The following is a 22,484-nucleotide window of genomic DNA, read 5'->3' as shown; positions in this document are numbered from 1 at the left end:
AATATAGGCGAGCGACCTTTCTTCGTATCAAGGTATCAGAAAACTGGCTCTGGAATCTGTCTGTTGCTTATTGCTTTGCAACAGCAGAAGGTAAGTCAAAGCAAAAAGACGCTAGCTGTTTTGACTATTACTATGGTTTTGAACTCTATTTTGAAATAAAAATTATTCTATTCCTGCCAGCAGTGAAGAAGAGAAGCAAAACCCTCTCTTTCAATCATTGCATAATGGAAATCGCCTCTTCCATCCCTTGGAAGGCTTTAAAAATCAGAGCTAGAGATACAAGAAGGAAGAAAAGTGAAGCTTCAAGTTTTAAACAGTTTAGCCAAAGACTGTTAGATAATGAAGTATTCCAACACAGCCTAAAAATATTGCTGTGATAGAAACCAAAACACCCTTCCTCTTCTATTTATACTCAGCAAGTGGGTATCTGAAATATTGTTCAAATTTTGCCAGTAGGTATAACTGGAAGATCCTCTTCTGCATTTAATTCTGACTACCCTGCCTTACAAAGTAAAATATAATGGAAACAGAACAGGATTAAGAACAGGTGACAACAATTGTTAGAGACTGACAGAGTGATAAAGTGTGTTTCTAAAATAACACAGTCTCCTCTTCCCAATAAGACACTAAGTGTTCCACTATTAACAGCTCCACAGTCCTAATTTGAAGATAAATTCATGGTTAAATGCTTACTTCCCACATTTTCCTTAATAACAACTTTTGACTAACTCTTCATCCAAAGGAGGTGAAGGAAATCTAACAACAATAAAGCCTTTTTAGACATCATCGATATTAATTGCCAGCTTAATTGATGTAACACACTACGTCATCCACCACTTATTCTCTGACATTTCCATTATTAAGAAAGCATGTTTCAGTATATCAAAATACCAGTGTTTAAATACATGGAAATATTTTTAATGGCACTGTGTTACATATGGAACAGAACTAAAAAATAACTGACTGCTAGCACAGGTGACAGTATATATCCAATAAACTCCAAATTAAAAGGACAATTCAATTTAAATCTGCTTCTGGAAATCTGTAGTAATAATTGGTTTTAATGTTCTTAGATGCCGGTTCACTAAGTAGTGGAATAGGTGCTTATTAGTTCACACGTGAATGGATTCTGAACAATTCTGTTCCACTAGTGCGGGAAGAAGAAGCTCCAAGTGAGCAGAACCAAACGGCAAAAGCATTTTTAAGTGGCAGGCAGTTTCTGAGACACTCTTTGACTACGGTCACCCTGCACAGACCAGGGCATGCCAGGAAAATCCAAGAGGCCACCGCTCACACAGCGACTTGACCACACTGACCTGTCATACACAGTATTCGTAAAATTATTACATTTCTATTTTTTTTTTCCTGCAATTCCAAACCCTCTCCATGAGACCTTTTTGTTGCTTGTATTTGCCTTATTTATATTACCAAAATGACTTTCATCTAAGAGAGAAAAAAACTGTATTTTTCAGAGAAGGGTTTAGAAGATGGGCAGCCTCATTGCCAGCTAGTTTAAGAGGGATGATTCCTGAAACTTAAAATGCATATGAAGGGAAGAAAATAAATCTCCATCAAAGCAGAATATGGGATAAGCATTTAGTACAATATGTCTCTTAAGAGAAATGTACTGATTCAGACTTCAACTCTTCTCCGCTATTTCTTCAGACATGCCTATGGAACAGCAGGTAGACAATACAAAACCCGTACATTGCGAATGCACACGAGATTTATTACAGACAAATTTACCTGCAATATCATAGGTTAATTTAGTCTCATTAGCAAAGTAATTTGCTACAAGTTTAAAAAAGCGCTGAGAAATTTTAGCTTAAAATAAGGTGGAATGTTATGCAAATTGCTGCATTAGCTCTGAAGTCTAATTTGTTTAAGGGATCTAAATCAGGGTTTGGATCTGGGTCCCCTTTAAGAATGGTTTTGTAGAACTGTCATTAAGGACTTGTTAGATCCGACACAAAGGCAACATAAAGCTGTGAACACACATAATTTAAATAAATTCAGCCACTGGTACACATACAATGTTCTGCTTTAAGTTAAATAAGAATTGCTCTCTGTGTGATAAACTGTAGCGCATTGGAGAAGGAAGGGGATCTTTTTTCTGCATCCGCAGAAATGAGGTAGGTGTTTGGAGGAATGGTTGTGTGACACCTGAGGATACACAACATGGGGTCAATACTCAGAAGATTTTCTTCTGGGAGTGGATATTCCATTTCTGTTACTGAGTATACATTTGTTTTTGCCCTGTGATTCTTAAGTGACCTCTTTAGATCCTGGGATCTATGTGTGGGGTTAACAGAGATGGAAAAACATGTTCTGAGCAGAAGGAGATTCAAAATCATGTTCCAAAATTGCCCAGAAAAGGTATGAATAAATGTGCTGCTTCCTCTGTCACTAAGCCTTCATGTATTCTGCACTGTGATACATTTTGTTTTTCATACTTGGTAGGAAGGCTATGCCTATTATATATCAAGGTTTTAGCATGACTTTATTTTTCATTAAAAAAATCTCCGGCTAGGTTTAAGTTACCTATAATCGCAAAGCCGTTTACCCTAATACTCTTAAAAAACATTAATTTGTAGGCTAACACAAGCATGCTATTCTGAATCTAAACATCAAGCATTAATGGGATCATCCAAATAACACTCCCAACTGCAGGCGTAGAGCTGACCTAAAGTGCTTGTCTGACTGTGAAGGTATCAGAAAAGAGATTTTCAATCCCACTGTTAAAAGCAGTATCTCCTAAAATTACCAGATTGGCATTGACCTGTATTAACCAAGCTTTTCAGCTTTTAAGTCACTAGGGGTATAAACTAACACTGAGGAACACACACAAATTAGGAAAAATACACACAAGCCAAAGCCCTTAGAAGGTTTTGTAATTACTTGATTTTTATTTGGGGTCTTTGCTTTTCAAAACAGTCAAAAAAGGTACAATACTAAAGAAGGTTCGGCAGTGTGCACTTTAGAGAGAATGCAACGGCAATTTAGGATGCAAAGGACATTGGCATTACTCAAGTACTGATCTAGTAGTCTGAAATTAAATGAAAAATGATGATTAACGCCAAGGGTTTGGATCATTTACTTTTTTGTATTTAAAAAGAATTAAGCATCTATTTGAGAATGAAGGACTACATTTATTATAGGGGGAAAAGATCAACATATATACTTCACCTGGAACGTCTTGGTATTCCCATAACCAGATTTCTAGGGAAGTTAAACAAGATAGAGAAAAATCAACAATTTTTCTTGTGCAAAGAAAAATCAACTTTTTTAGACAAATGCAGTAGGTCAGTACTTCAAATATTCTAAGAGTAACAGAGGACATTAACATAGTGTTAGATGAAAATTTTTGAAGCTGTAGTTACCTATATTCAGTTCAGTGTATTATTAGTGGGATTTAGTCAATGTGAATACAAATACCATCTTGGAACAAGGTGGTCACCAGTAAGCCACACAACATTTCTTTTTGTCAGTCATTTAAGCCCAAACAACAGAACAACTCTATCTGACATTTTGTTCTAAGTGGAAATTCAAAAAGATCCTTTTTTGATGCTTGCTGTAGCTACCTCAGATAGTTTGCCTCACAGAATAAACAACATGCCACTTCTCAGATTAAAAATACGTCTATAATTTATTAGATCAAGCATCATATTGCCCCCTGATGACCTCTGGTCCCATGACATTCTCTACTGTGATTTAAACAAGAGGTATTCTCTCCTTACAACTGATGTATTATCCTCCAAAGAATCTCTGTCACATAAAAATTTTCAGTCTTAAAGCTGAAGTATTTGGGGTAACAGTTACTGTCTGAAAAGCTGATGAATGCATTCTCACAACATCCCTCTTTGGTAGGAAGCTTTGCTAATAGAAACTCATATAAATAAAACACATAAAATTAAATTATTTGCCTATGGTCACAAAGGCAGACTCTGGCACAGCTATGACTATGACCTGTAACATAAGAGTTCCAGTACAAAGCTGCACTGCAGAATCTTTTCTCTGGCTCCCCATTTATGTATTATAAATGGAGTAAAAGTCAGCACAAGTAAGTCTGCCTCATAGCCAAAGTTCCTCATAATACCCACAGTGGAATATGCAAAATTATCTACTCTGCTCTCATGAGAGCCCACCTGGAGTACTGCATCTAGCTTTGGGGCCCTCAACATAGGAAGGACATGGACCTGTTGGAGCGAGTCCAGAGGATGGTCACAAAGATGATCAGAGTGCTGGAGCACCTCTCCTATGAGAACAGGCAGATAGAGTTGGGGCTGTTCAGCCTGGAGAAGAGAAGGCTCCGGGGAGACCTTATAGAGGCCTTCCAGTACCTAAAGGGGGCCTATGGGAGAGCTGGAGAAGGACTTTTTAGTAGGGCATGTAGTGATAGGACGAGGGGGATTGGCTTCAAACTGAAAGAGGGTAGATTTAGAGTAGATATTAGGAAAAAAAAATTCACTTTGAGGGTGGTGAGGCACTGGAACAGACTGCCCAGAGAAGATGTGGAAGCTCCATCCCCGGAGGTGTTCAGGCCAGGCTGGGTGGGTCTTTCAGCAACCTGATCTAGTGGGAGGTGCCTATGGCAGGGGGGTTGGAACTCTATCTTAGAGGTCCCTTCCAACTGTAACCATTCTATGATTCTACATATGTAAGTATGTATTATAATAAGTGTTTGCATATACACATATATATACACATGTGTACTGCTTTGAATATTATTTTTTTCCCTTTGCCTAGCTCAGGTTCTCTTTGTCTTCTAAGACCCAAAACTTTCTTCTGATTTTTTTCTAAACCTCCTATCATCTTTGAACTAGGGAAGGACCATAACTTCATGCAATACCCAGGACATGCATAACATAGTCTTGCAGACGGCCCAGCAATGCTCTCTGTTTCGTTCTCTATTGCTTTCCTGACACTTAACCTTCCATTTGCTTGTTGAACTGAATAAGCCTCAGATGACACTTTCCAAAAGCTGTCCAGCATAACTCAAGACCTCTCTTTTTCAATCAGCAGAATACAGAAAAAGCATACAGAAACAAGGAACAAGCAGCAAAATAACCATCAAAACCAGTGCCACCTCACTGCCAATAGACTAACTCCGCTTACTAATCTATAAAACCTGTGAGTTGCAGCAATTTTTCACTTGCTCTTGGATGTAAGAATAGTGAAGTAGCAGTCTCGGAAAAAACCCTCACCCAAAACCGTGTAATACTTTTGTGTGTGGAGTAACGAGTGTGTCCCTTTCTTTAGGGCCTTGCTTGGTTAACCATGTGTCTGCAAGATGTCTAGTGAAGCAAGGAGCCAGATCCAGCAGTGCTGCTGACACCGGTGGGCAGCATTCCCACCTGCTCTGCCGCAACTGTGGTAGCAGCAGCGGCTCAAATATAAGGGGCTGATTTGGACCTATTGTGTCATTTATCATTTTGCACTACCTAGTTTTATATATGTTAAATGATCCTTACAGTGGGCATTACAATCCCTGCTTTTTATACCAATGAACATGCAGGAACAAATCAAATCTCTTTGTGAAACTAAAAAACATTATTATATTCCAAGTAACTTTTCAAGCCATCTCTCACAGATCTAATTCATTTCCATATCTGCCTGAACCAAGGTCTCTACAAGATAACAACCTTAGAAATGTCAGCCATTTATCAATAAGTAGTACTTTTCCGGGATAAGAAGGAGAGAATTTGGCCCACAGCCAGTAAAAAATGAACAAAACTTCAGAACTTCAAAACAGAACTTTTTTTATATCTTGCTTTTAATTGTCTTGTTTTTTCTTTTATTCTTTATGTGGTATGAGTCATACTCTGAGTTATACCAGTGTAAACCCTAGAAGAGCAGGATCGACTTCAGCAGCACTGCTATAAATTGACTCTGTGATGACATTAAGGACTCCCTGGTTCAAGTGACTTCAAATAGTTTCCTGCAGTGGCTGGATAGACAAGTAAGCATTTTAATTTTAAAGCCTCAGGTGTCCCTATGCCTCTACAAACCTGTGCCTTCTGCTGCAACCGATCTTGGTAGCTTAGTAACAACCACCTCTTTGGATTTTTAAACACATTTTGGAGATCCGCTGATGGTCTTTACCTTAGATGTTTCATTGGCACGGCCTTTTTATCAGGGCTACGATTCACCTTATTGAAATCGTTTTGCTGCCAACCTTTTTAGTACAGGTATGTTGAGAAAGCATCAAATTACAGATATTGATATCAATCTAGGTTATTTTATTTCTATATATAGTGCACAAACTCTTACTGCAGCTTGCTGGATGATGAGAACAGTAATAAAAAAATATGCTCTACAATAGGAAAGTAACCCTCTGCATTCACACAGCAGTCTAATAAATCAGAGAAGCAATTGGCAGAAGAGCTATGAATAGAAAGAGATTGATAGCATAGATACTAGAACATAATATTGCTTGAAAAAGTTGCAAATATATTTATTGCCCATTCAAAATGTGGGAACATCACATTATTTATGTCAAATGACACTGTCTTTCAGTGTGTATTACCTTTCCTTCCCTACCCCCTAATATTTTCAAATACGAAAGATACAGCTTTTACAAATGTTTTAATACAACCGGGACATTTTTTCCTCAGACTAGTGGAGAGGGATTCATGACGCAGTGCAATGTTCTGCCTGCATCTGCTGCATGCCACAGAAAGTAGCATGAAGGCATTCATCTTGCACACATAATACTGAGGGTTTTTTCTCTCCTCCTAACTGCGTGAAAAGCATTATCACCAGATGTTCCCATCTGAATTTTCTGGCTAATTAAATTTACTGCCTAAAATTCTCTTCTACGTGGTTACTCATTCAGGCAAACTTTGGCTGCCCAGAGCTGAAAAAGATGGAAACCTTTTAGCCAGCACACTCATCTCCTGCGAGGCAGATGCTGGAGGAGTGAGTGCTACACCCAGAGCAACAGGAGGTCTAGACAGGCTTTGTTCAAGACCTCACTCACTCCCTTCAGCCCACAAGAAGACCACTGCCAGGCCCCTAAACTGCCAGGTCAGACTCAGTAACCCAAAGATGCTCGCACACACTGTTAACAGTTTGCAGTGTAGTGCATAAACAGGATAGTCCAGACAACAACAGCGAAGCTGCAATTATCCGTATGAAGCATGGACAGTCATTAATAATTGAAAAAAAAAAAACACATTTTGGCTTCCTTTGGTCAAAATAATTGTTACTGACTACTTATCAGGATCACAGAAAAACGTATCTTAAAGAGGTACTTCTGGGAAGAGTGGGTACAACTTTGGCTTTTCCATGGAGAGGGAATAGCGCGGGGGAAGGGGGTAGAACATGAAAGCAGTGTACAGCAGTGTGGGGGGTGTAAAAATACAGATACGTATCCTCAAGGTTATGCCCACCATTTCGCAAAATAATTATATTTTCAGTCACTTTGTAACTTCATTTGATTCAGTCTCTTTGCAAGTTGAGAATGTCAGAATGTTACAAAATGACTGAAAACAACAGGAAGGCAGCAAGCAAAATGTCTAAATTTGGCTTATCTAGCATTAACTCAGAAAAAACAAGCACAACTAGATCATAGAATCATCTAGGTTGGAAGAGACCCTTGGGATCATCGAGTCCAACCATCTACCCTACTCTACAAAGTTCTCCCCTACACCATATCCCCCAACACCACATCTAAACATCTCTCAAACACATCCAGGGACGGTGACTCAACCACCTCCCCGGGCAGACTATTCCAATGCCCGACCCCTCTTTCTGTGAAAAATTCTTTCCTAATGTTCAGGCTAAATCCACCCTGTTGATGGCTTGAAGCCATTCCCTCTTGTTCTGTCATTAATTACCTGTGAGAAGAGACCAGCACCAACCTCTCTACAGTGTCCTTTCAAATAGTTGTAGACAGTGATGAGGTTTCCTCTCAGCCTCCTCCTCCTCAAACTAAACAGTCCCAGCTCCTTCAACCACTCTTCATATGATTTGTCTGCTAGGCCCTTCACCAGCTTCGTTGCCCTCCTCTGCACTCGCTCCAGCACCTCGATATCTCTCTTGTATTGAGGTGCCCAAAACTGGGCACAATACTCAAGGTGTGGCCTCACCAGTGCTGAGTACAGGGGCACAATCACCTCCCTACTTCTGCTGGCCACGCTATTTCTAATACAAGCCAGGATGACGTTGGCTTTCTTGGCCACCTGGGCACACTGCCGGCTCATATTCAGCCGCTTGTCAATCAGAACCCCCAGGTCTCTTTCTGCCAGGCAGCTTTCCAGCCACACCTCCCCAAGCCTGTAGCGCTGCATGGGGTTATTGTGGCCCAAGTGCAGGACCTGGCACTTGCCCTTGTTGAAACTCATACCATTGATGTTGGCCCAATGATCCAATCTATCAAAGTCCCTCTGCAGAGCTTCCCTATCCTCCTGGGAAACAACACTCCTGCTTAACTTGGTGTCATCTGCAAACTTGCTGATGATACACCCTATGTCCTTATTGAGATCATCAATAAAGACGTTAAACAGAAATGGTCCCAACACTGAGCCCTGAGGCACACCACTTGTGACTGGCCGCCAGCTGGATTTAAATCCATTGAGCACCACTCTTTGGGACCTTCCAGTCAGCCAGTACTTGATCCAGCGGATCATATGCTCATTCAGGCTGTGTGAAGCCAGTTTTTCCACGAGAATTGTATGGGGGACAGTATTTAATGCTTTTTGAAAGTCCGGGTATACAATATCAACAGCCTTTCCCTCGTCCAATATTCTGGTTATCTTGTCATAGGAGATCAGGTTTGTCTGTCAGGACCTGCCTTCCATAAACCCATGCTGACTAGGCCTGATCCCCTGGTTGCCCATTATGTGGGTTTTGATGGCACTCAAGATGACCTGCTCCATGACCTTCCCTGGTATCGAGGTTAAACTGACAGGCCTATAGTTACCTGGATCCTCCTTTTTGCCTTTCTTATAAATGGGTGTTAAATTTGCCACCCTCCAGTCCATTGGGACCTCCCCAGTTAGCCACGATTTCCTGTAAATGATGGAAAGTGGTTTGGCGAGCACGTCTGCCAACTCTTTCAGCACTCTTGGGTGTAGCCCATCTGGTCCCATAGACTTGTGTGCATCCAAGCGGCATAGCAGGTCACTGATCTCTTCCTCTTTAATCGTGATGCTCTCATTCTGCTTCCCCTCCCTGTCTCCTTGCTCTTGAGGTTGGGTGTCCAGGGAACAGCTAGTTCCACTGCTAAAGACTGACGCAAAGTAGGCATTGAGCACCTCAGCCTTTTCCTTATCCTTTGTAACTATATTTCCCTCTGCATCCAATAAAGGAGGGAGATTTTCCCTTAATACCCTTTTTGTTATTAATGAATTTATAGAAACATTTTTTATTATCCTTAACAGCTGCAGCCAGGTTGAGCTCTAGCTGCGCTTTGGCTCTCCTCATTTTCTCCCTGCTTAGCTTTGCTACATCTTTATAGTCTTCATGAGAGACTTGCCCCCTCTTCCAAAGGTCGTAGACTCTCTCCCTCTTTTTTTTTTTTTTTTTTTTGAGATCCAGCAAGACATCCCTATTTAGCCAGGCTGGCCTCCTTCCTTCCCCTCCTACTTGTTTTTCGGCACATGGGAACAGCCTGCTCCTGTGCCTTTAAGACTTCTTTCTTGAAGTATGTCCATCCTTCCTGGACTCTTGTATCCATAAGGGCATCCTCCCAAGGGATTCTGTCTAGCAGTCTTCTGAACAGATTAAAATTTGCCCTCCGGAAGTCTAAGGTGGCAGTTTTGGTAACCCTTCTCCTTGTTTCTCCAAGGATCGAGAACTCAATCATCTCATGATCACTGTGCCCTAGGTGGCCTCCAACCTTTACTTCCCCCACAAGTTCTTCCCTGTTCACAAGCAGCAGGTCTAGGAGGGCACTTTCCGTAGTCGGCTCACTTATCAGCTGCATGAGGAAGTTATCATCCACACATTCCAGGAACCTCCTGGATTGTCCCCTGTCTGCCGTGTTATAGTCCCAGCAGATATCAGGGAGGTTAAAGTGCCCCACAAGTACAATGGCAAACGACTGCGATATTTCTCCCAGTTGCTTATAGAAGGCTTCATCCACCTCACTGCTTTGGTTGGGAGGTCTATAGCAGACTCCCACAGCGATATCACCATTATTTACCCTTATCCTAATCCAAACACCCTGTCTCGACCCTGTTATCACTATACTTAATTTCTGAGCTCTCATAGCATTCTCTGACATACACAGCCACTCCACCACCTCTCCTTTCCTGTCTGTCCCTCCTGAAGAGTTTGTAGCCTTCAATTGTGGCACTCCAGTCATGTGAGGCATCCCACCACGTTTCCGTGATAGCCACTATGTCATAGTTTTCCTGGTGCATCATGGCTTCAAGCTCCCCCTGTTTGTTGTTCATACCGCGTGCATTGGTATAGATGCACTTCAGATGAGCTAATGGTTTGAACATCTTTTTGTGAGTGTGGGCCCCATTTCCTACCAGGCCCCTCTCAGGTGTTTCTGTAATTTCTACATGTCTATCGCTTCTCCGAAATGAATTGGTAGAGTAAGAGTCCATGCTAGTCCACCATCCCTCAAGCCCTGGCATGTTTCCCTCGAGTTTAGTCCTAACAGGCCCAGTTATCCCCCCCTCACCCCTCATATCTAGTTTAAAGCCCTGTCAACGAGCCCTGCTAATTCCTGTCCCCAAATTCTTTTCCCCCTCTGGGACAGGCTCATCCCACCTACCACCAGCAGGCCAGGTGTCTCATAAGGCAACCTATGATTAAAAAACCCAAAGCCCTGTCGGTAACACCAGTCCCGAAGCCACGAGTTGACCTGCTGTCTCTTCCTATTAATTTCCTCACTCACAATAACCACTGATGGGATAGAGGAGAACACTACTTGTGTTCCTGATCCCTTAAGCACCCTTCCCAAGGCTTTAAAATCTCTTTTAATTGATTTTGGGCTCCTTCTTCCCACATCATCACTGCCCACCTGAAATACTAAAAGGGGGTAATAATCAGAAGTGTTGACGAGAGTAGGAACTTTGTCCAACACATCCCTGACCCATGCCCAGGGAGGCAGCAGACTTCCCTGTGAAGCGGGTCAGGACGGCATATTGGTCCCTCTGCCCCCTTCAATAGAGATTCACCCACAACGATGACCCTTCTGCTTTTCCTTTTGGAATGAGTTGTGATGCCAGGTCTACGGCGACTTGGTCTTTCCGGCACTTCCTGCCTAGATGTACCATCCTCCTCTCCAACAGCCAGTTCCTCCTGCAAGATTCCGTACTGGTTCTGCAGGGGTAACTGGGGAGGTGGGAGGGGCAGGGAGGGGATTTGCCTGCTTCACCTAGCCGGGACCTGTTTCCATTCCCCCTCTTCTCTGAGATCCCCCTCTTCTTTGAGGTCCCCTTCTATTGCTGGGCGAGAAGTGAGGAGAGGGTCCTCTGGTGTATGTGAAGCCTCAACATGTTCCCTTACTCTCAGGGAGTGGCCCACCAGTCGATCTCCCTCTCACACTCCCTGATAGTCCTCAACCTCTCCACTTCCTCCTTCAGCTCAACCACCAGGCTGAGGAGATCGTTCACCTGTTCACATCTGACACAGGTGTTGTCCCCACTACCCTCCACGGCAAGAGCCAGGCCCCTGCACTCCCTGCAGCCAGAGGCCTGGACACCCACGTGTTTACGTGGGGCCTCTGTCTGGGTGCCCACAGCTTTCTTAACAATAGCCTTTGACCTAGTTGTAACCATGGTTGGGTGTCTGCAAGCAAGAGACAGTGGATGGGTCAGTTGGAATAAACGTGCTAGTTGACTGCAAAAAGGAATTGAACTTACCTTGTACAGTAGCAGAGGCTCAGGACCCTGCCGTACGAGTTACAGCTACAAGAGGCACTGACCAGGACACAGCCCCAAGCACTGGTTACCACTCAGTGGGCAGAAGCCAGCCTCAGCCCTCCCGGGGGCTCCTTATAAGTTGGTGGTGTGATGACCCGCGGGAGGAGCTGGCTCTGCCCAGGCTTAGTCAGCAGCCCGCCCACCAGCTGTCAGCCCCCAGCACGAAGAGGAGGCTTTGCCCGGCGTCAAAAAAGCCCCCAAAAGAGCTTTCCGTCGGCCTTTTTAGCTACAGATCCCTTCTCCCAGCGCAGTCTTACCTGCCCTGGAGCCGGTCTCTGTCGCAAATGCTCAATTTGCGTTCACAAATGCTCAATTACGTTCACAAAAGAATATACTCTTGTTTACTTATTTCTGAAACCACTTCACTTTCCCGGACTGATACTTTGTCCCTTTACAGGACTGGTACTTTATTCCCAGCTGAGGCTATTTTCCAAAAGGAGTAATTTTGAAATGTGAATGCAATAAACCCAAAGCGTTAATCAAGATCCTTAGCAGAGCAGAGGAGTAAAAGACAAGAACTGGCCCTCGCAATCTGCCATGACTCTGCTGTGCAGTCTTCAGTTAAAATCCTAACTCTTCAATTTCCTCTTTTGAGTGAATGTGACTCCAGCGGGGCTTGTCATTAATTCATTTATTTAACAACTGTAATATTTTCCTAATCTTACATCAAGTGAAATACATGCCAGGTGCCTAGAAAATCATTATTATAATTCAGGCAAAGTAACCTGAGGATGAAATCACAAATAACTATGGTTAAATGACCCCAGAGGGATCCCAGAGTGTAAAATGCCACTCCTTCTGTGCTACAGAAAGCACAGGCTGTGGGCACACAGCACAGCACTCAGTGGCATTCATTAATACTCAGTCTTAATAAATGTAAAGACTGTGCACAAAACAAAGCCATGCACTCTATTGTCAGAAGAGATAAATGTCATAAAATGATAGTGCATAAATTAGATGGTGAAACAACGGAGAGATGCACTCAGAAATGCTTTTGAAAGCAAGACAGTCAGTTTAAGATTTAATTCCCTGATGGAAGGTGGGCTTTTATGCTTTAAAAAAAAACACCACAAAGTGAAAAGGCCTAAAACAAAGTGAAAAGGCCTACCATTTTACAGTTAACCGTGTTTCTGGGATTTATTAGCAACGTAAAGGCAACTTATTAGCAAGAAAAAAACAGACTGAAATATTCTGATAAATACTATTTAGTAACTCAGCACTGGACTCTAGACTGGGAGAGATTAGTGAATGAAAATGTGTTTTTTATTATCATTATTCTAAATAATAATCTTTTAAGACAATTAAGAGTGTAAGTGGTCCTAACAACAGTGTTAACATAGATTATTGTGTTAAGACCAATGCAGCCATTTCTGCCTCATCTGTTTTAGTTATATTATATTAAAGAGGGAAAATGTTCAGTGACAGGGTTGTATTACAGGCCATGAGTTAGTGCTTCTTTGCTTCGCACAATTCAAACTAAAAGAGGAGAGAGGGTATCATGGAGATAGCATAAAGGGACATCCAAAGCAGACATATTAGACACTTCAATCTAGCGCTGTAGTTACTGAAGTGCTATCAAATATACTCTCTTGCACACCTATCAATAGAGAAAGGCTTGAAGTGCAGAAATCATTGTTTTACTCAGGAGAAACAGACCATTTACATCCTCCTTCCTTAACACAGAAATACATCTCAAGCCACTGACTGGTGGAATAAATAAAATGTACGGGAGCAGAGAGATTACAAGAGGTTACAGAGGTCTGAGGATGGGATCAAATAGGGATGATTTTTTCTTTAAAACAAGCAGCAGCAATAGCAGAAAACAAAGGTTGCTTTCAAAAAATCTTCTCTTATGGACAGAAAGTGAGACAAGCCATCGTTAGTATAACAGAGTGATGAGATCGCGATTGCGGGAAAAAAAGGGCTTTGATCCTATAAATCTAACAAAATAGAGGATTCATTCTTCACCTTTTCCAGATTTGTGTTTTATGAATCTTCCAATAGGATAGGAGACAAGATGTCTTCAGCCCCTACGTCCCACTCCAAATTTATGTGACTGCAAGAATGCCACAAGACGCACAGTGCCAGGCAAACCAGAGACGGAAAGACCATTGGGACACAGCCTTGCACCCTCCACATCAACCTGAGGTACGGGAGAATGCAGTGATTTAGGGCCCCATACGAGAGCCTGTTCCCAGCAAGGATCCGGTACCGTGTGTCCAGCCCTGTGGAGCATGAATGGCCACTGTCTTCCTTTGGGCAACTTTCCACCTCCTGAAGAAGCTCCTGATGAAACAAGAAGCTCCCAGGAGCCCTACAACAGAGGACAGAGACGATCCTCTCCCATGCTCACTGCTCAGCCGGGGCACACCTCTGCTTTCATGGATGTCTGTGGCAATGAACAGGATTTGGCATTTTTGGCACCATTTGAGTATATCATAAAAACACCCAGAATGTGGGACAGCAAAGTGGGACAGCCCTCACAAACATTTTCAACCTGAAACTGCAGAGGTGTTCATATCGATGGGTTGTTGCCAACTTACCACCCTTGAGAAGAACAAAAGGAAATAAGCAAAGTAGAATAAAATTATTATCCCCATTTTACAGGAGAGCCCATGGTCATGCAGGGCTGAAAATGGACCTAGAGCTTGAAACTTAGTCAAGTGCTTTCAGTATAAACCCATTTTATTTCAGGTATATTCAGGTATACAGCTTTTGCTTAATCTGTTCATCCTTTAAGACATCTTCGCATATTTACCCCATCCTTCTCTTCTCTCTCTGGCTACGATGAAAGAAAATTCTGTAATTTTTTGTGTTGCACCATGACAGAGTAGATTTGAGCCATAGGTAGGCTAGAAAAAGCTAAAATAACAGATACTCAAATTGATCCAACTAATTTTTCTTGTCACAGTTTGGTTTTGTAATTATTATCACACCCCCATTGACCAAATCTCATTTAATAATTACAGGTCAGTTATTTTACACTTTGCAGTTACTTCTCATGTAAGATATATGCAGTACACCACAAATACTGTAACAGTATTCAGCCTCTCTTGGCTGAAATACATTCTGCAAGTACACCAGTTGAAAAGCTCTTTGCAAAAATAAAGTTAAAAAGATAAATAAGCCTTGAGGAGGAATGAAAAGTGGCATTCCTCAAGAATAAAAATCATTAATGCAATGGGATAAGAAGCAATCAGAAGGCTATTTGTATCCTTTTTCTTACTGTGAAGAGTAAGACTCTGTGGTGCTGTTGGTGGTCCTGCATGGAAATCGCACCTCACTTTCTTTCAGTGTAAAATCATATCCTTGAATGACAAAGTACAAGGAGTGGAACACCTTGTTGGAAAAACTATTTCAATAATGCAGACTAAGACAATTTACAAAAGACAAATTAAAGGGTCACTTCCAAAAATACTTTGAGAATAAAAAAAAATATTTAAAAAAAAAACCCAATAAATAGCATTTTGTATATGGAAAATTGACAGTAAAAAAATCCCAACCTATATTGCAAAACAACACAGCATCTGTTGATTGACTTCTTAGAAAACAGGCTAGAGGTCAGTAAGAACCTGAAAGTTGCCCTGTAAAATCATAATTAATGAGGCTTTATAAAATAAAATAAAAAAAATAAATTATTACATAAAGACTGTTTCTGGGTTTGTCACTCGGTGCTGCTTTACTTCATTAGAGTAATTTCTACCCATAAAAACACCACAGAAAGTTTATTTAAAAGGGACTGTTTGACATTTACTTGCACAGTTGAATATGACTACCCAGGGTGACAGGGAGATAGACCCAAACTGTCCTGCATGCAGTAATCTAAACATAGGTAAGCAAAAGCATGAATGTATCAGTGCTCATTTGGGGAATCAGGTGCAGGCAAGCACACCTTCATATAAAAAATCATCATTAGAATAGTAAATTCCTTGTAAAGTCATTTAGGAGAATATTTCTGAAACTGTGGGATTTTACCCAGATGTTTAACACAGGAAAATTATGATTGTCAAAGTACTAATAAAACTGTTTATAGCTGAACAGGGAAGTATACTTTCTCCAAAAACATTGTCTGCACTAAAATGCACTTTCAACAAATGTTTTAGAGCCTCTCTGCAATTTTTACATTACTTTCCAGTATCACCTATGTGATACTTCTTTCATTTAAACTAAATACCATGTCTCTATCATCTTGCATACAGAGATTAAAGGAGTTTACATAGTGTCTTTAATGGAAAACTGACAGTATCATCACTGGACAAGCCAAATTCCAGCATTTAACTGAAGAGATCTCAGACGAAAAAGACAGTCAGAAGAGGAAGGCTATGGGAAGGTAAATGCATAGCTATGATTCTTCTTCAAACACAAAGGAAAAGAAAGATATTCTGTTTTCTCTGGGACCCCTTAAGGAAACGGAGGGAAATCTATAGAAACAAAATCAAGATACCCTTCAAGGATGATGAGAGCAACTCCAACCCCCCTTCTGGATCCTTCAAATGTTACAGAGTGAAGAATTCTGTCAGCATTAGCCAGCAGGTCTAAAACCAACATCATGGACTGTTTGTCCATCACCCTGTACTAAGTGTAAGTATTCCTTGGGACAAAGGCATGATAGAAACAGGCACCTACGTAACACTGACCATCACAGATCTAGCAGTACTGTGGGTGACATAGAAATTACTACAACACTGCAGTTATGTGGATTATAGATGTAAAAGAGATACAGGTCAGAAAAAAATGTATCCTGGAAGATGATGACAATAACTTACATTATATAATGAGATATTTTTTCTTATACAGTTCATGTTCGTATTCCATTTCAATCAGATGGACTCTCACACACTTAACAGACTAAGGAATGGGGAAGAGATGTATATATATTCAACAAGCCCTCACTATCAATAATAAAGAGCAGAGCAACATAAATACAAAAATAATGAAGGTAAACAAGAGGTTAGTATAGTCTATGCATGCTGCCTGACAAATGAAAGAGCGGTGGTATCATGTTGAAAGTCTTCTGGGCATATTCTGAACAACTCACAGAAGAAGATGCAGAAAAACTTTTTAAGATTAATGACAAAATGAATGCAAATGATGGTTTTGAGCAAGTTTGGGAAATATTTCAGCGTGCGATGACTCATTGTTTTAGAACACCACACAATAACATCTGGACTGATACTTTTCCTCTAAGACTGTGTGAGGTGAGTATATGGGAATGCTCTCCAAGATAAAGAGGAAACTGTCCGACCCAGCGAGCTTTATTAAGGATGCAAGGGAAGGTTTCAGGCAGGACAGTTCAGTAGTTACTGTTCTCTCATTTGGCATCTTTGCACGATTTTCCTCAGATGAGAACCTCAAGTGCTGCGGTTTTGATGGCAAAAATTAATTTCCTAGCTTGCAGAAAGGAGTCATTGGTGCCAAAAACCCCGAGTGACCTGTTACACCTTTGCAGCTGATGGCAGGCTGCCATTTTCCATGAGAGCAAAATGGTGTTGGCGTGTGAAACTGCACAATTCAATCCTTTCATACGGTGACCTCATACAAAAGAGTAAGCTGTCATTATAGGAAGAAAAATTGCTGTGGAAGAATGAATCCTGTGTTTAATAGAATGTGGTCTTCTAAAGAAATGTTCTCTGCTGACTATTTTAAAACGTTTCTTTTCTCCTATATCCCCTGCCTGTTCCTTCTTGGCACCCAGGACCAGCTACTCTGGCTCTGCTCACAATCTCACCATTGTTAGTGTAAGAGCCCTCTCCTAAGGAGAAAATGCCATCTGAAAGGGCCTTCTTGTGCTCTTCTGCCTGATCAACTTTTCACTTGATTTCAAATATCTGATCAAAACATCTTCCCTCCTTTCCTTTTGCCTTTTAGTTGCATTCTTCACTGTCATCAATGAAAGAATAATTTATATAATGAATTGCTGAAGTATTCTGAGATTCTGAATTTCAGAATTATGATGCCTAATTGTAATGGGCTCCCTGCTAATTCTTGCAACCTTTAGCCTTCTGCCTCCCTGTGTCCTCTTTCCCTTATGTGAGACCTTCAGGGAGGATTGGTCACTGCTCAACAGGAGATAAAAAATCCAACTACCACAAGACATCAGCAAAAACAATCCAATTTCTTCAACTCCACGCTAATGCCTGCTGCACCACCTAAGCACCAAGCACAGGGAATAAAGGCAGAGAATGAGAAGCGCTCCTGACAGCGGATGCAGTGCCTGCCTTGCAGTCAGCCATGCTTAAGGAGGCTCAGAAGTAGCACTTGCGGAAAACTTTCAGGTAAGAGCAGCAGTTACAATCACACTTTTAAATAAAGACTAGCACTGAACGGTTTCGAGCAGCATACAAGCGGCAGCATCTGCGAGAAATAACACCACTGTCTTTATCAACAGTGTTTATCGCATTTACCTATCGCTGTACTGGTATGTCCAGTGCTGGAAGGGGAAAAATAAAATATCTACCAGAAATGTAAAATCTAATTCACTCCGTACGTTTTTTTTTTGTGAAAAGGTGAATGACTTTTCACACCTTAGTAGCCAGCCGGGGGCATCATCACATAAACAATTACCAACTTTGTTTGAAAGTCCTTTAAATTAGAGAAGGGCATTTGCAAACCTCATTGTTCTGAGACAATTGCTACATAAAAGACTGAGCAGGGTGTTGATGCTTATGTAGCAATAAACGTACATTTAAAGTGATGTCATCAGATTCAGAAGTACGCCTGCGATCATCATGTGTTTTAGAAATAACACCTACCTTTATAGAACATCTTCTTTATAGAACATGGTCATGACGGGAAAAAGACCTCTCATTTCCCTCACCATATTTTGAACATTTTTGACTGAATTTCTTTTGCATAGTTGTCTTCTACAGAATATTTCCACTTCCTTTTCTTGGGGGGTGACTGAGGAAGCAAGGGGTAGTGTTCCACACTTCAGCCGCAGAAATTAAAATATTTTAGAAGAGAAAAATGTAATGGTAAAACCATAAAAGGTGTCAGGAATCTCAGAAATGCGTACAGCCATAGCTGCTATTTTCTATTTCTGTCTAAATTTTAGCTGACACTGTTCTGCTCAAAAGGAATATAACGGCCTTCGTCCTACCACGTACACAAGGAGAAATTTTATATAAATCCCACTAAACTCTTACAAGAGTAGGACAAGTTTACCACTATATAAAAACAAAACCGGAAGACTGAAAGAATGGTCAGGTTCAGAGGACAGAACATGAACGACCTTTTTGGAAGGCAATGCAGTATAAGTCATGTTTAAAAGAATTAAAAAAAAAAATATTTCAAGATAGTTATTTCCAGAAACTTTGGATAAAACAGCCATTAATTGCACTGTGACAATTTGAAACTTATTAGTGATAATGGCAAACGAACTTTTTTTTGTGTCAGATAACTCCAGAGTTGAAACTTTAACAACTGCATGTGCATGTGCATGCTACACATGATGACTTAACAAACTATATATTGAAATAAATTTGCTTTTTCCTCAGTGCCTGTCAGGCGTACAAAATACCAGCGGTTTTCTTAACTTACACATTCCTGTGTTTGCCCTTTCTTCAGGGCTTGAAAGACCACCAAGACAGTTTTCTTTCTTTAGTCCAAGTCGCTTGCTATGTTGAAGCTAGGCATTTGGTGTAAGCACAGAGCGTTCTGTGCTTCAAAAGAATTGGAATTTTTCAACTTTGTAATCTCAAACTATTTTTTAGGTGGTAGTTCAACTCATAATTCACACATCCTTAAGAGTTAGCACGTGTGTTGTCCCAGGTAGGTTTAACAGCACCACTCAAATTCCTCTAGCTGGGCATAAGCCTAGTATGAATCTAGGGTATCTGCTGTGATATTCCCGTATCGACAGGATTTTGAACTTCTCTCACAAAAGGTTCCTCAAGAAATTCTTCTTCAGTGAAGAGCTCAAGAAGACCCTAAGCACCCCACCGAGCCTTTTGGGTAGACCCTCATTCCAATAAACAAACGCAGAAACTGTTTAAATGCTCTGCTGAATCATGGCCTAAACACAACAGGACTTACCATTAAATACTACAGGTTGGTAGATAGATAGATACAGATAAAATAGTTTGCTAATGTTGGCTGCTTTAGTCTAAAAAGCTTCACAAAGCATTAGAAAAGTATACAATACATCTCATTATTTGTCATCTTAGAAAAATTCACAGTACTAGAAGCTTGAAAGGATATTCTCAGGTGGACTGTTTAAAAAAAATGTATTTTGGCTTGTTTCCAAAGACAGTTTACGTATTATGGAGTGAGGAATATATCAAAGACCTGAATAATAACAAATGAAGGGGGGAAATCCTCATTTTATCTGTTATCCTTTTTCAGAGAAGCTCAGAAGAAGCTGCCTAGTGCTCTAGTGTTTTATATACTTACCTTCACCCTTCCAGCTTGTAAGCCTGAAGCTTATGAAAGCTGATGTCCTAGTGGGATGGGTTAGATCAACAACAATCTGTCTTCTTTTTCCCTAAATGGTTAGCAACGAAAATCAAACCATCTTCTTTCCTCAAATGTGATAGCTACCTAAGGGCTCTCAATCTATGGCTAACAGGAGGAAGCACAGATTGTACAATGAATAATTTGCTCTAATCATTTAACTGCCTTTCTCAGAGATTAATCAATTCTTCTACTGAAAAACTAATTTGTGAATAAGGATAAGAAGAGAGTATGGGGAGAGCGTGCAGTTAAAATTTTCAGCAATACCTGTAACAGAGTTCTCTTTCCCATTGCACAACCCTTCTTCATTTTAACATTCATGTAAATATATTTTTATTATTATTTCTAAGATGTTTGGGATGATGTATGCAACCAGCGCAGCTCTGCCAGTGCCAGCAGACCACATACGTACTCACCTGGGAATTTCCTCAGCGTGAAGAAGCCTAGAAGGGAAAGCTGCTATAGCTGGACAGACCCATGGACCGGTACGTGCTGAGGGTGAGGATAATGAAGCACTAGCAAGCCAGCATCCCTGCACAGTTCTGACAAATAAGCAATAGCAGATCCTGATCTCAGTTTACCTTTACACGCCAGGCTAAAAGATGCCAGCACAGGCACAGATTTATGTGCACACCACATGTCCCTGATTAGCAGTATCTCTGCGAGGGCCAGGGGAGGCAGCTGGGGTTCGTAACAGCTTCACTCATTCAATTTTAATTGACTCCTGTGTGTTTGTCAGATCCCTCAGAGCTGCCTTCCTTCTGCCTTCCAAAAGCTGAACTGGTCCCATTAACCACAGGGAACAAGCAAGCAAGAAGTACCGATCAGCTACAGGTACAGAACAAAGTCTATATTGCTGTTTGAATTACATTTTAGATACAATCTGCACTGAATTTCAAGACCGTAGACCAACGATCGCAGTTCAGGCTGCAAACTCAGTGAAATTCACACATTTATACATTAAATCAGGCTTTGATTCAGAATCCTTTTGCTTAATTTTCATCTTCTGTGTTTGTATTTAGTGTCCAAACACCTCTCTTTGAAAACCCTAAGGAAATGCCCATATGCTTCAGTGGGATCAAGACTATACCACTAGCTGTTTACTGAACAATTACTGATACATTATTTAAATGGTATGCAACCACTGAAAATATTCAAAACCAAACAAAAAGAAAAAAGAGTGACAATAATTTTTTATGCATTTCTTACATTCTCTAATGGTAACAAATAGCTTAAGTGAAAGGATGAGTAAAATGGGTCCAGACATACACACATGATTTCTTTTATAACTCTTCTTAAAGTACGTATAAATAATTGGTGATGATAAATGGCAGACAGCATCACTGTTGAAAAAGCGGTTTATAAATCTTACCTCTGCTTTTATTTTATTGTCTCCGAAACAGAGGTGTTGTAAGTAGGCTGCAGCATTGGACTGTACTGAGGGAAATTGATGCTGTAACATCTGTATGACTTCTGGAAGCTCTGGATCTCGCCATCCGAACTCTCTGTGTGAAAACAAACAAGAAAGATTCATCAAAAATTCTGCCATTAGTGGAGAAATGTGGCAGCAGTTGGGCCAACAAGGAAGACAGACATGTCTAAGTAAAATCCTGTTTTTTTTCCCATTGTTTTCAAAGCAAACTTTAAATCAAGTATGAAGCTATTTTTCATTTTAAACTGCACTTCTCTGCAAAAAAAAGGTTATTTAAAGTATAATTAGAGTGAATAACATTATGGAATTGGGTCTCCAACTGCTAAAGTTTCCTAAATAAAAATAGCTATATGAAATCTTAATATAAGGAAAGAAAGATACACGCTCATACTATTATACTTTCTCTGTTAAAATTAAAATATGGAGGCTAGAATCAGAATCACAAATGTTTTGCTATGAAATACTAGTTTGTCAAAAGGTACTTATTACTTACTGCAATCTTTATTTGATATAAATTGCTATCTTATATAGAAAGCAATGACCTATTTTGTCTTTTAGTTTATTTTTTCCAGATATGATCCATACTCACTGTAAAACCATTACACAGCTCTGGCCCTGCTTGAGCAGTGGGTTGGACCAGACGACCTCCAGAGGTCCCTTCCAACCTCAGCCCTTCTGTGATTCTGTAATTTTACAATTATATAATACACACACATCGC

General features: G+C 40.7%; 1 protein-coding gene across 1 annotated transcript in view; it reads right to left on the bottom strand.

Annotated features, from left to right (window-relative positions):
• Window positions 1–22,484, bottom strand: part of CTNND2 (catenin delta 2) — a gene marked incomplete at both ends in the record, with an annotated part of 573,915 nt that overhangs the window by 163,418 nt on the left and 388,013 nt on the right. Inside the window, one exon of the mRNA XM_082479407.1 lies at window positions 21,706–21,838. Within this exon, the coding sequence (XP_082335533.1) occupies window positions 21,706–21,838 (133 nt within the window). The remainder of the gene's footprint in view (window positions 1–21,705; window positions 21,839–22,484) is intronic.

This window comes from Vanellus vanellus, assembly GCF_965231255.1.
Source record: "Vanellus vanellus genome assembly, chromosome: 2".
NCBI classification, from domain to species: Eukaryota; Metazoa; Chordata; class Aves; order Charadriiformes; family Charadriidae; genus Vanellus; species Vanellus vanellus.
The sequence above is the reverse complement of the archived record's forward strand: the minus strand, read 5'-3'. Positions and strand labels throughout refer to the sequence as shown.